The 14,943-nt window shown below is 47.2% G+C and overlaps 1 protein-coding gene across 1 annotated transcript; it reads left to right on the top strand.

Annotated features, from left to right (window-relative positions):
- Positions 1 to 5,662: 5,662 nt before the first annotated feature.
- Positions 5,663 to 11,076, top strand: LOC127044704 (uncharacterized). Its single transcript, XM_050939775.1, has 5 exons — positions 5,663 to 5,766; positions 6,778 to 7,250; positions 7,439 to 7,640; positions 7,684 to 8,133; positions 11,035 to 11,076. The coding sequence occupies exons 1-5, from the start codon at positions 5,722 to 5,724 to the stop codon at positions 11,074 to 11,076; spliced, it is 1,212 nt and encodes a 403-aa protein (XP_050795732.1). The 5' UTR covers positions 5,663 to 5,721.
- The last annotated feature ends 3,867 nt before the right edge of the window (positions 11,077 to 14,943 follow it).

Raw genomic sequence — 14,943 nt, 5'->3', positions numbered from 1 at the left:
AAATAGTTGTGCAGAGTAAGTTTTTCCTCCTAACTTTTTGTTGGCGGGAAATAGGATAGATAGAGTGGAGAGGGATGTGAGCAGCTCAAATAACTTTTTCATTAATATTTGCTATGTAATGCAGACAAGAAATCAAAAAATTGAAAGAAATGGGTAGTAACTGTCCGTTACAGCTATTCCCCTATTCCATTTTGTTTCCCCAGACTCCATTTTGTTTTCTGTTCTCCTGTGGCCGCCCTTCCCTGGCTGTTAAGTTGTTTACCAGGGCCACTGCCCTTCTCAAAGGGAGGGCCCCTTAAGTTGTTTAACAAGAGCCATTGCCCTTCTCAAAGGGATGGCCACTTGTGCTGCATGCTAAGTGGGACCACTGCCCTTTTCAAAGGGTTAGTCCTGTTATCACCTCGTTGAACCTGGGCTTGGTGTAGGGTAGGCAATGTCCAGAGCTGCAAGGCCTATTGTGGTTTTAAGATCCTGGGCATGAGTCATAGTCTCATGTGCTCTTGAGTCACCTATTGCACAGGACTATGTCCAGGCATGTCTCTGGGCTTACCTTCAGTTTTTCCCCTGTGCCCCCTCCCCTGTGACAGAGGGAGCCTATCAGGATTACTGGTGGGAAACTGCCCAAGTTTGCCTTTAAAACCAGACATTTTTGAAACACACCTCAGAAAGGTTCCTGCATTGCTGCCTGGTCTGATCAGCCAGGGGTTCTGGGGGGTCCTTTCTCCGCTCTCGTTTTATTTTTGAGCGTACCCCCGTTTTTGAAAACCCCCCCACGAAGAACGAATTGCTACCTGAGAGATCTCCTGATTATTGAGACTGTACCGAACCCTCCTTGCCTCTTCTGATGTTGCTGCTGCTTCTGCCTTTGCTGCTGCCTTGGGGACTGGTAAGAATCCCTCTGTAAAACTTTCTATACTTTTATTTTATTATTTTAGCTGCTGGCTCTGTTTCCCCAGCACACAGACTCAAGCTAAACCTTGGTCTGTGTCTTAAAACCTCTCTTAAACTACAGGGCTCTTTGCCACTGCTAAGCTCTGCTCCTGTGGGCTTTGCCTTGGGGCTCTCTGCTTTCAGCTGTATCCACCGCTGTAGCCACCATCCCTTGGCTTCCTTGGGAGCTGGGTCCTGGATACATACCACTCTGCCCTCTGTAACCTCCCCATAGCATAAGGTGCACCATAGGTCTTGTTTTTTTTTTAATTTAATAAGTCATAGTTTGTTAAGATTGTAGAGCTTGTAAGTTTCTGTGATATTTGTTGTGTTGCCTAATTGTTGGTTAAGATAAGTTTAGAAAATCATTGCCTGGTTGTATTCTGTAGCTGCTTGGTCATTTTATATAAGTTTGATTAAGTTAGGGGATAGATAAGGTTTTTACTATTTGAATTTGTCTTCCCACTGCCCCAATCCCCCCCCCCCGAGCTCCCCAGTCACTCATTGCAGTCTCTCTGCTGTTTAAACTTGCAGCCTGTCTGCTCTCTGTGTCTCTCTGAGTTTAAATCTCCCTCTGTAGCCCCTCTATCTTTGGTTTCTGCTCCACCACGTGCTCCTCTTCCCCCATCCCCTAACCTCATTCCTCTACCACTGCCTTTCTCTCTCTCTCTCTCTTTTAATCCCTTCCCCCACGTGTTCACCCCGCTCCTACTGCTGCCAAACCTCAATTGTATTACTGAAGTCTAGCATAAAACCCCATTGGTTACCCTTTTTCTCTCTCACACACCTCACATTTTATATTTACACCACTGTGACACATTTTTACCTAGAGTTGTTGGTTATTTAACACATTTTACCCATAACTGTTAGTTGGTTATATGCTGCTGTGACACACCCTTTACCTAGAAATTGTTAGCTACCTGTTACATTTATACTTCAGTGTTAGTTGGTTACCAACTGTATTGTACCCCACTGTATTGTACCCCACTATTAAAACCCCCTATACTATACTAAAAGAACTCCCTCCCCAATTGCCTACCTTAACAAACCCCATACCCCTCACTATTAAATTTTCCCTGTTTTTGCATTTTCTTAATAAAGTTTATTTTGCACCCCACCTGTGTGGTAATTGCTCCCCAAGATCCCATATACCTGCAGGCAGGGACATGGCGTCATGAACAGGATCTTGGGGTAACAATTACTGCCCTCCCTGTCCCTGGAAAGAGGCCAAGACCTCTGGGACAGAGGAAGATCAGACCAACCACCTACAATACCACTTGCTGCAAAGTAAACAGCAGCCTAAGGCCCTAGAATGGGTCTGTACTATTGGCAAAGGCCAGAGCTCCAGGGTGTATACCACCCACCTGGGGCTCACTGATGTGGGGTGCCTCTTAACCTGCCACCCCACATTCAGGGCCAGACCTGCTGATTCCAGCCTCTGGCCAGTCTGCACTAAGGCAGGAGAGCCAGCCGCAGATTCAGATCCCACCCGCCTCTGGAGAGAGGTGGGAAGGGTTGTGAAAGCCTGCGGGGGGGCTCCATCTAAGCTCGCCCCTGAACCTCGAATTTTGCAGGGGTCCCCCACCCACCAGATATTAACAGAACTGGTGCAGAAGCTGGATGAAATTCGAAAGCCCAAGAAACTGTGGCATGACATATATAAGCCCCAAAAGGTAGCCACAGTTACCTATGAGATCCTGGCTCAGGCCCTTGATAAACTAACTGTTTTCCATGGGGCCCTAATGACCTCAGCCAAGGAGGCCACTAGCCAGGCTAGCCAGGAGGGACCACCGCTGACCTCTAGCCTGCCCAGTCCCAATAAATCCCCTGAAAAACCACCCCCATATACCCACCCAGAGGCCTCATCTCCCCTCAAGAAAACCCCACTATACCAAGCCCTACCTTCAGCCCCTCTAGAGGCCCAAGCCCATGAACCTGCACCCACTGTCACCTCTGGTGAAGCCCTGCCAGTATCCATCAGTCGTATAAAGATTGATAACCAGGGCAATACCACACAGGTGACAGAACTCCGACCTCGCTCCAAAGCAGAGATGAAGGAGTTCATCTCGGACACCGCTAGGGGGGCCAATGAGCCACCACTACTGTGGCTAGGCCGCCTGGCTCTGGAAAACGGACAAGAGTTAGTGGATAGAGAAGAGGGCATAGTATTAGCCAGGACCAGTAGCTGGTCCAGGGGTCTCTCAGGGAGCCTGGTAATATCTAACACTGCATGGCCCCTGACCGCCCCAGCACTGGCCTTCCTCCATTTACAGCACTCCCTTCAAGGGATCCAAGTCCCCAGAGGAAGCGTCAAGGACATCTCTTCCCTCAGATGTGCCATCGCAGGGGGGTCCATCATGCTGTGGTCCCCTACCCAACACCCTCTGGGGCTTACTCAGGCTCAGATTAACCAGGTCAATGCCTTCAGACACGTTATTGACCCCACCGAGATACCCATAGATGAAGCTGCCATTGACTTAGCCATGGATAGCAGTACCACCCCTGACACTGGGGCAGTTCTGTGGCTAAGGGGGTATGCTAGGCGCCCCATTGGGCGACTCTATGAAGCCCTCGAGAAAATAAGATGGCCCTCAGCCCAAGCTCTACCCATCAGTCCACCCCCACCACACATCAGTCCACCCCCACCACACGCCAGTCCACACCCCCCACATGCCAGTTCACAACCCAGGCCCCAGTACTCACAGCATTCATTTACAGAACGCAAAATTTTTGGGTTCTTATTGTACAAGGGCCTCACTAAGGAGGTTGTACGTAAGCTCAATAGTGAGCAGCAAAGAGCCTTGGCCATAGCTCTGGGATGGGAAGAGCGCTCAGAACCTTCCCAGCCAAAAAACGGGTAATGGCCGGGTGCTTGGCGGCGGCCAGCACCCGGCAAGGGGACCCCCGCCCCTATTATCCGCTAGTTTTTGACAAGGGTCTCGTCATCCCCTTTTTGCTGGACACGGGGGCACAGGTGTCCATTGTTCCTCCTCACGTCCCTCACACCCCCACAGGACACACCATTTATGTGCAAGGCCTCAACAGCACAGAACCCCGTGCAGAAGTAAAGGTACACGCATCCATAGGCCACACACCAGTAACATTTCAGGCCCTAGTGGGACCCATGCCACTCCTTGGGGTTCGGGAGCTACGGCGTTTTAAACTGGCCGAAGCCGTGCTTGATGCACTACCAGTCACCCTATCGGGTGCCAGTGCCCCTCATGAACCTGAACTTCTCAACCCCACACCCTGGAAATACAGAACCATACCCACAGCCCCAGAAGGTCAACCACACATTGCCCAGCTCATTGAAACATTGCTTAATGATAACAAGATTCGGCGTGTGTCAGCGAGCAAATACTTGTCCAGTGCATGGGGAATCCCAAAACCACACAAAACCAATGAGTACAGGATGGTTATAGATTATCGCGCCGCTAACAAACACACACGATCAGTAGCATTCGCCGCCAAATGGGATATCCCCACTATAGAACGCATCCTACTGGACGACACTAACCAATGGGCCTGTACAATAGACCTAAAAGATATGTTTTATCAGATCCCTCTCTATGACCCCAAGGGATTGTTAAACTTCGCTTACCAGGGAGCCCAGTACCAATGGCAAGCGTGTCCCCAAGGGTACAAAAACTCACCTGCCTGTGCCAGTGAGGCCCTAACCCGCACATTAGAGAAGGTACCATCCCTCCCCAACATTCATATTGTCTATTACGTGGACGACATTCTTATAACTGGCACCATACCAACTGAAGTACAAAAGGTCACTGAACAGGTTCAGGCCGCTTTATCCACCGATGGGTGGAACCTCAGTTTGCCTAAAAGTATCCTCACTGCTACTTCTACCTTTCAGTTTTTAGGTTTTACTGTAGAAAAGGGACAGCTACGCCACTTAACTTACCACCCACTCACGAATTCTTTCCCCTTGGGGGTAGCTCCCCCCAGACGTGAAGTGCAGCATGTGTTAGGTGTAATTAACTATCACAGACAGTTTCTCCCTGCTGCTTTGTTGCCACAACTATCTGTTTTGCAGCAATATGCCAGGAACATTAAAACCCCTTGGACACCAGAGGCCGAGCAGGCGGTGTCTTCCCTGGCTGCCTGGTTGGGCTCTGGGCCCACCTTGGCTCGATGGAATCCCACCAACCCTATTGAGATTACCCTCACTGTGTCCTCAGACCATGTGGCCGTAACTGTGTCCCAAGAGGACCTCCCTGTCCACAATCAGGCCCGGAAGTTGTCAGGACCCGAATATCGTTATGGGCCTGTGGGCATTGCCATGCTTGCTGTCCAGTGTGCTCTCCCATGGGGTAAATCTGCCACAGGCACCCTAAAGGGGCCTCATGTGGAGCTTCTCCCATACCTCACCTTCACCCCGGCCCCCCAGTTCCAGGGAGCCCCTGCTACCTGGGAGCGACTCGTTTACCAGGCCCAGGAGGTATTTGGACATTGGGCCCTCAAGTCCTCCTCCACTGCAGCTCCCACTGAGCCGGGGGCTATTGCCCAACTGAGTGCCTATGCCCCTTGGATTGTATCTGATGGGGGCACATCGCCTTCTCCCCAAGCAGGAATGCTGTGTGCTACCTGTAACACCCTCAAAGTTAAACCCTTAGATTTTTCCAGCTCAGCTCAGAAGGCCGAAGCAGAAGGCGTCCTACTGGCAGCCTCTCACATTGTGGCAGCCCACCCGAAAACACTCGTGGTCCTGGGAGTGGACTCAAGCTACTGCGTGTCCATCCTGATGGGAGAAGGACGGCCCACCGCTCATGAAGAAATATGGGCACAGATTACTCAACTGGCAGCACAGTCCAAGCTGCCATGGTTTGTTACTCATTGTCCTTCACACAGGTCTGACAGTAACCCTCTTCATTCCAGCCTGGATCTACAACTCCGAGAATATAAGTGTAACATATCCCAGGTTAACATTATCTCTTGCAGTGATCCCTTCATCACCTGGCTTCATAAAGAGTGGGGGCACCTGCCTGCCCGTGCCCTACATCAGCTGTTGACTGACCGAGGGAGACGAACATCGAGCGTGTCTAGGCAGCAGTGCACCCAAGCTGTTCAAGGGTGTCTGAGCTGCCAACAGGCACGAGTCACTAACAAGCCTGTCTATGCTCATGGTGCTTATAGCCCTGAGCACTTTAGCCCAGGTAAAACCTGGCAGATGGACCTCATTGGCCCCCTCCCGGGGGCCAAACAGTATCCAAAGGGGCTTGTAATAGTTGACCTAGGGTCTCGTCAGTTAATGTGTTCTCCCCTCAGGCGATCTACTGCACCAGCTGTTTCTGTAGCCCTTCTCCAGGTAATTGCTGCCTGGGGGGCACCCGAAGAGATCCAGACCGATGGAGGGCCACCGTTCACCAGTAAAGCTATAGACCAGACGGTGTCCCAGTGGGGGGTGCGTCTTCACACCCACCTGCCATATCACCCCCAAAGCAACGGAGTCGTGGAGAGACGGATCGGAATGCTGAAGACCCAGATTCGGGCCATACTTGGCACCCCTGATTACAAGGGGTGGGACCGGGTCCTGCCTCAAGCCCTCATTTCCCTTAATACAGCATACAGCCGATGGCCAGAAATTGCTCCTAAACCACGGGAACCTTGGAAACCTGCCTATAGTATTTCTCAGCCAGTGTGGGTCTCTATTCCCAATGCCCAGGGAACCTGCACTCCACTAGCAGCCACCATCATCACACCTGGCCGGTTCCCTAACACCTATCATATTCAAATAGATGGACGGGGCAAGCCTGACCTGGTCCACCACAACTGGCTTAGTGTTCGGTCATAACAGGCCCTAAGAGGGGCCACCTTTCTTTTATGTCTCCGTAGGAATCAGTCGCCATGATTGCCACCCCGCCTCGAGAAAACCCTCTGGTTGCCTGGTTGAGAGCCTACGCCCTACAGGAGGTCCTCATCGGGAACCTGTCAGATGTCCCTCCATCACACGATTGCGTTGCCTGTACAAGACCAAAGGCCTCAGAGGGAGGGTCCCCCTTCCTCTGGGAGTTCCTCCCCCTCACGAACCTGACTCCACAGCATCCAGCTTCAGCCTGCAACAACACAAACTGGGTTCATCGGCCTCTGTTCACGTGCAACACCACCAGCGACGACCGAAGACCCAACTCATTCGCCCCTGTTGCGGTGACAGGACCACTCCCAGCAGCCCCCTGCATCGTGTTCTTTGGCTTCTCCAATCCCACTCCGTTGGGGCAGTATCCCAATTGCACCCAATGGTTCATAGGACCTCGGCCTAACTCAAACCCCAAGAAAGGAAGCTCAAGATACCGCACTGAGTTCACCAGGTTTATTAATCATCTTTCAGCAAGTACAGTGTTTAACCCCACCCAATACTTATCCACAGCTCAGACCCATGTAGAACTGAGACAGGTCAGAGCCGCCCACCTACTATGGATGGAGGTCGCTATACCACCTGGCCAGAAATCCCCCCAGCGAAGCTCCATCCATGACCAGTTTTTACCCTCTTCCCCAGGACAAGTGTGGCTCTGTGGGAACAACATTGCCCGGACTGCTCTACCCGCATTCCCAAAGGGGGTATGTGCCATCGGGCAACTCGTCATAAAGGGAGGAGGGCTCTTTCACCACCGTCGCCCCTTCTTCTCCTCACCACGCAAACGACGAACAGCCACCGCATGGGAGCAACTCAAGTCAGCCACCGAGATGGTCATAGGAGGGTACATACAGTTTAACCCCCTCTCATACAGTTTAACTTTACAGCAAATCCGTGGACTGTCGCTTGGTCTGGAGGCCCTCACCAACATCACAGTAGAAGGACTTCGTCGAACCAGCGACGCCCTCACTATCCTAGCCAACTACGCCGAGCAGAACCGTCTTCTGATCCAGACCATCCTACAGAAGGACTTTTGTGTCGCCTTGGAGGACCTCGATCCTCGCTTTAAAGGACAATGTTGCCTGCGCCTTCAGCCTGGGTGGAACAATGTCTCAGCCGTGGCTGACCAACTATCCTCCCTCGCCGTCCAGATTCGTGAAGAGCGTAAGCAGTGGGATTGGTGGCAAGCTCAGTGGTCCAGCTGGGGGTTGAGGACCTGGGCTCAGTCCATCAAGCAGTGGCTTATTACTGTGGCTATTGTTCTTGTGGCCTTTCTGTTGGGGATACCAGTGGTCAAGCAGCTAATTCATAAGGTTGTGTCAGCCCTGCCTTTGCAGGTGAGGTATTACTCCATCCCCTTGGACAGCAGCAAACCACCACCTCCATACTACGAAGACGATGACTTGTAAAACCTTTTTTTTCTTTTTTTTCTTTTTTTGGTCTTTGCATGGGACATCCCTCTCACAGCCCGTTCAGGTCGGCAAGGGGGGCATGTCCGTTACAGCTATTCCCCTATTCCATTTTGTTTCCCCAGACTCCATTTTGTTTTCTGTTCTCCTGTGGCCGCCCTTCCCTGGCTGTTAAGTTGTTTACCAGGGCCACTGCCCTTCTCAAAGGGAGGACCCCTTAAGTTGTTTAACAAGAGCCATTGCCCTTCTCAAAGGGATGGCCACTTGTGCTGCATGCTAAGTGGGACCACTGCCCTTTTCAAAGGGTTAGTCCTGTTATCACCTCGTTGAACCTGGGCTTGGTGTAGGGTAGGCAATGTCCAGAGCTGCAAGGCCTATTGTGGTTTTAAGATCCTGGGCATGAGTCATAGTCTCATGTGCTCTTGAGTCACCTATTGCACAGGACTATGTCCAGGCATGTCTCTGGGCTTACCTTCAGTTTTTCCCCTGTGCCCCCTCCCCTGTGACAGAGGGAGCCTATCAGGATTACTGGTGGGAAACTGCCCAAGTTTGCCTTTAAAACCAGACATTTTTGAAACACACCTCAGAAAGGTTCCTGCATTGCTGCCTGGTCTGATCAGCCAGGGGTTCTGGGGGGTCCTTTCTCCGCTCTCGTTTTATTTTTGAGCGTACCCCCGTTTTTGAAAACCCCCCCACGAAGAACGAATTGCTACCTGAGAGATCTCCTGATTATTGAGACTGTACCGAACCCTCCTTGCCTCTTCTGATGTTGCTGCTGCTTCTGCCTTTGCTGCTGCCTTGGGGACTGGTAAGAATCCCTCTGTAAAACTTTCTATACTTTTATTTTATTATTTTAGCTGCTGGCTCTGTTTCCCCAGCACACAGACTCAAGCTAAACCTTGGTCTGTGTCTTAAAACCTCTCTTAAACTACAGGGCTCTTTGCCACTGCTAAGCTCTGCTCCTGTGGGCTTTGCCTTGGGGCTCTCTGCTTTCAGCTGTATCCACCGCTGTAGCCACCATCCCTTGGCTTCCTTGGGAGCTGGGTCCTAGATACATACCACTCTGCCCTCTGTAACCTCCCCATAGCATAAGGTGCACCATAGGTCTTGTTTTTTTTTTAATTTAATAAGTCATAGTTTGTTAAGATTGTAGAGCTTGTAAGTTTCTGTGATATTTGTTGTGTTGCCTAATTGTTGGTTAAGATAAGTTTAGAAAATCATTGCCTGGTTGTATTCTGTAGCTGCTTGGTCATTTTATATAAGTTTGATTAAGTTAGGGGATAGATAAGGTTTTTACTATTTGAATTTGTCTTCCCACTGCCCCAATCCCCCCCCCCCGAGCTCCCCAGTCACTCATTGCAGTCTCTCTGCTGTTTAAACTTGCAGCCTGTCTGCTCTCTGTGTCTCTCTGAGTTTAAATCTCCCTCTGTAGCCCCTCTATCTTTGGTTTCTGCTCCACCACATGCTCCTCTTCCCCCATCCCCTAACCTCATTCCTCTACCACTGCCTTTCTCTCTCTCTCTCTCTTTTAATCCCTTCCCCCACGTGTTCACCCCGCTCCTACTGCTGCCAAACCTCAATTGTATTACTGAAGTCTAGCATAAAACCCCATTGGTTACCCTTTTTCTCTCTCACACACCTCACATTTTATATTTACACCACTGTGACACATTTTTACCTAGAGTTGTTGGTTATTTAACACATTTTACCCATAACTGTTAGTTGGTTATATGCTGCTGTGACACACCCTTTACCTAGAAATTGTTAGCTACCTGTTACATTTATACTTCAGTGTTAGTTGGTTACCAACTGTATTGTACCCCACTGTATTGTACCCCACTATTAAAACCCCCTATACTATACTAAAAGAACTCCCTCCCCAATTGCCTACCTTAACAAACCCCATACCCCTCACTATTAAATTTTCCCTGTTTTTGCATTTTCTTAATAAAGTTTATTTTGCACCCCACCTGTGTGGTAATTGCTCCCCAAGATCCCATATACCTGCAGGCAGGGACAGCAACAACAGCATCATAAATCAACATCTCACAAAAGTGTGTTACTGCACTTAGCGGAAGAACCTAACATTTTACTATTAAAGTTCTATTGTGACAGACAGGCCTACAAAATACTTGGGAATTGGATAGTTCATGGTAACAGGATTACAAAGCCTTTCACTTTTAGGTCATTGGCTCAAGTTGAGCCCCAATGACTAATGAAATGACTGAAAATGATTGTCATCAGAGAGATGTTCAGTGGTCTATGAAAGTTCTGTTCTTTGGAATGGAATGTGACTGTCATTTAACAGTGCATAGAAATACTCAATAGTTTTGGACAGAAAGTGAAGAAAAATATCATACTATGACACTATTTCCAGGGTCAGGTTGGAGAAGTGATGGATTTAAGCAGGCAGAATATGGTCAGAACACCAGGGGTTAACATCCCTACTCACAGAAAGTGCCAGAGGATTTTAATTAACTCTTCAGAAAGAGAGCAGCAAAATGTACCTTACCAGCACACCGAGTATTGTTTCACCACTCACTCTGAGGAAAGGCTGCCAACTGCTGAATCCTGCAGCACTTAGAGGTCTGTCATGAAAAGACTGGCCCAGCCCTGCTTAGTTTGAAAGAGCTGCTGAATTTACAGCTTGCATGGGTATGGTTTCGGTGACAATGGTTGCCAGAAGCCTCACTAGAAGTAATCTTTGTATATGTCAGGCTCGAAGCTATATTTAACAGAAAGATATATTGTTCTTTGGCTTCCTGTCCACATACTGGTGGTAAATGCAGGAACTTATTCTCAATCTGTCTGAATATGTCTTATTTTCAGGATAAAGCTACTATACCTATTGGTGACATAAGGACTCAGTAGAAGCTTTATGGTATCATTGGTTCATTATGTTGCAGGAGCTTTTGGAAGCCAATATTGTCATCCGAGGAATATACCTTTATATTCAGGAGAATCATCTCTGCCACTTCCCAGTTCATAGATATTAGTGCTGGGTGATTTTTTTAAACAATGTTTTGCCTTTTGTCCTTCAAATCCTGTGGAAATGAAGTTGTGTTTTCCCATTCTGTTTCCTAAACTCCTTTTTGGAGATGGTAGTGGAAAGGTTGATGCACTACGGCCTTGAGTTACACAGTAGAAATAGAAGATACTGCCGACTTGTGAGTATGCAAATTGAGAGGGATGCCTCTTTCCAAGCCTGTTTATCTCCTTCAGTGCAAGTTCTGCTCTGCTGTCATTCAGCAGATGGTGCAGGAGATATGCCATCGAAAAACACATAACCAAATATTTGATTTGAATGAATACATTAAAGATTACCCACTTCTCCCTTCAAATTATCTACATTTTGCAGTGAACACAAAAGGCGTGGTTTGGATCATCACTGTTCTTCTAAAAGAACTCCCAACAGCTGATACGGAGTGCCTTCTTTACGGAGAGTTTGCTGTCAGATACTTAATACCAAAAAATACCTGAAAAAGTTTGGATCAGTTGTGGGGAAAGGTTTTGTTCTGATTTTATTTTATTTTATTAATCATCCAACCCTAGTACAGTGGAATCCCACCTAATTTAGTGGAATGGAGGTTGTAGAATTTATTTGCATAAAAGAGTCTCTCACTCTTACAGCTGTTACAGGCAGCTCACAGTTCTCAGTACTCAGACTGAACTCCCTTCCAGCCTGGGACCAATCTCCCTAGTTCAAAGTCTCTGGCTTCCAGATGATCTTCCAGGTGTTGAGATGTGGGGGGCGGGGAGGGGTAAAAGGCCAAGTGATGATGTCACTGTCACTCTTTTATACTTTCTTCCAGCTGCTAGAAAGATTCTTGCTGTGACATGGCTCAGGCTACCCTCATTGTGGACCTGACCTCTCTGAGCAGTCTCTGAGAGAGTGGATCCTTCCCGATGGGCCATCACCACTTGTCTGGCCAGTGATAGTTGCTCTTGTGTCCCTACTGAGCTGTGGGTGTCTCCCAACCTCACAACTTATTTCAGTAACACATATAGCAATACTTCAGAACTTCACGTACAATAATAGTACAGACAATCCAACAGGATATTAATGTGTAACAGATCAAGATTTTTTAAATGATACCTCACAAGGCATACAACGTACAACACCTATCGTAATCATATGACAGTGGTGAATATGGAGGTTCCAGGGTGCTATTTTGAGGTACAGAGTATCACAGATGCCTCTCCACTCATCAATTTTGGTCCCCAAATATTACAAGAAAGACTGATTTAATGACATTTCTGACCCAACTGGAAGTGTGAAGTACCAGAAATCATATGTAACAGCTTTTTCTCTGACAGGGGATTAGTAACCATTTGCTCCTTCAAATCTCTCATCTCCCACATTGTCTGTCTGCATTTCATGTGGCTCTGTCCTTGGTTTCCTCTTCTCCTTTTATACTTTTTTTTGCTGGGTGACTTCATCCAGGCATAGTTTTAACTTTTATCTGTATGCTGAGGATTGAAAATTCTACATCTGCATATTGGTCCTGGCTTCATATGCCAGATTGTCTGTCTGGCATATTTTTTTCAGCAACCCACTACTAGTTTAGAAACGAGCATCTTAATTTTATTTCCCAAACTTCTCCCCTTCTGCCTTTCTCCCTTGATGTAGATACTACTGTTGTGTCTTTGCTGTCTATACAACACTAAGAATATGAGGAAACCACACAGACAAAGTTGGATTCCACATAACAATGGTTACTAACTATATACATCCATACAAGCCCTAGCTACATTTACACACTGCTGCTCGGTTAGGTACTGCTGGCTTCTCTTCTATCTGATGAAACAGTGGACCACCCCAGGTTTTCATAAATTATCTTGGTAGTCTCTTAGCTTAGTAAGAGTATCTGAAAACTGTGCAGTCGGGTCATTTCTGGCCATTTGATCACACTGTTTCTTACCAATGTCCTTCTGTAGATCAGGTTTTAACAAGTCCAGGCAAGACCTTAAATTACAACCCATAAACAACATAGCTGGTATGTCATTCTTAGTAGCATGTTCTGTAATTCCATGTTGATTGGTATTATTGAACTCAACAACCATTAGCATTGGTTTCCACAAGGAAATGACTCAATATCTGAATATTAACCATGTTTTGCTTTCTGCTTGATCCCCAATTTATTTGTTGCATAACTATCCATCTTCCCTATCACTCAGGGCTTCTGTGCTGAAGTCATCTTTGACACATCCTTTTCCTTTTACCGAGGCATCCAGACTGTCACTAACTCTTTCTGCTGCTCTCTCCACAACATATAGAAAATCACTCCCTTTTTTTCCCTAATAGCTAAAAAATGTGTCCACATCCTAGACATTTTCCTGCCTTGATTACTGTAATTTCCTCCTTTCTAGCCTCTCTAATGTCCACATTGCTTTCGTTCTTCCCTCCAAAAGACCATTGCTAATATTATCTTGCTAACCCATCTATCAGATCATATCACTCTCCCTTTTGAATGGCTCCAGCCAGACCAAATCTAAACATCTCATCACACAACCCTGTCCTGGCTGATATTTCGTATCTCATTTTTAACATGATTCCTGTCGCATCCTCCATTCTGCAACTTCGGTAACTCTTGGTTCCTTTTCCCATCTCTGGATGCTGCAACCTCCCTGCAGAACAGCATCCCTATTCCAGTGCATCAGGGTCTCACGGTTTCCTTATTCGAACCCCTTCAAAAGATTCTCTAACTCTGCACTTCAACATTATAAAATAAGGGATGAAGGAACATAAAATATATGTACTATAAGAGCTTCTTGTGGGTCTCTCAGAGTGCATTGTTGTATTGTCTGTCTTTTAGACTGCAATGCTCTTTGGGATAGGAACTATCTTTATTAGTGTCTTGTATAGCACCAAGAATGTTGTCTGCATTTAACAAGTATATCTATCTATCTGAATAGATAGACAGTTTTGAGTTTTCCACTTGGCCAAATGCACTCACTCCACTGCTACCAACAGCAGTGAACAGCGGTACTGAACGTGATAGATAGATGCTACTTCTCTTACTATGCCCACCATCAGTATGCGCCATCCCCAAGTAAAGGACTTTTGAGTAGCCAGCTGTAAGTGCAAAAAGTGAAAACTGACTAAGAGAACTGTTTCCAAATTCACAATATAAAGCAGAAGTCTCATCACTGACCCATTGCTTTACAATCCAGAAGAACAATGAACATGTTCTGGACAAACACAATGAAAGAGCTTGATGGTTTATGCTTTAACTGTACTTCATTGATTTGTCAGTACTTTTAGCAGATATAGTGCAACAGGTAAGGAACCTTTTAGTATTAGGTCATTAGTTCAGATCTGAAACAGGGTTGGTAGTGACCAAAAGTTGTTACTTTAGCATTATAATTTTAATTAAGACCAAAATAGACACAGATCTTTAACAAACTGAAGATAGTGCTTTAATTTTCTTAGACTCTGAAAGGCATATACGATTAGACCAGCTTTGCTAGTGCCAAAGTCAAACTGCTAGAGAGCTAGATGGTTATCTAGTTCCCAAATATCTGGCTGTGTAACTTTCTGTCACTAAACAGAATATAGAGACAAATCTATAGACTGGCTCAATTAACATTACAGTTACTATCTGACAACCCGTGGTCTTAACCCCAGTTCCTAGAGGACAGGAGTTCCTATCACAGAAATCACCATCACAATTAGTAGACTGTTGGATACAATTGTTGGCGGTCACAGAACAGAGGACAGACTGAATAAGCACAGAG

The sequence above is a fragment of the Gopherus flavomarginatus genome, chromosome 2 (assembly GCF_025201925.1).
Source record: "Gopherus flavomarginatus isolate rGopFla2 chromosome 2, rGopFla2.mat.asm, whole genome shotgun sequence".
Classification (NCBI taxonomy): domain Eukaryota; kingdom Metazoa; phylum Chordata; order Testudines; family Testudinidae; genus Gopherus; species Gopherus flavomarginatus.
The sequence above is the reverse complement of the archived record's forward strand: the minus strand, read 5'-3'. Positions and strand labels throughout refer to the sequence as shown.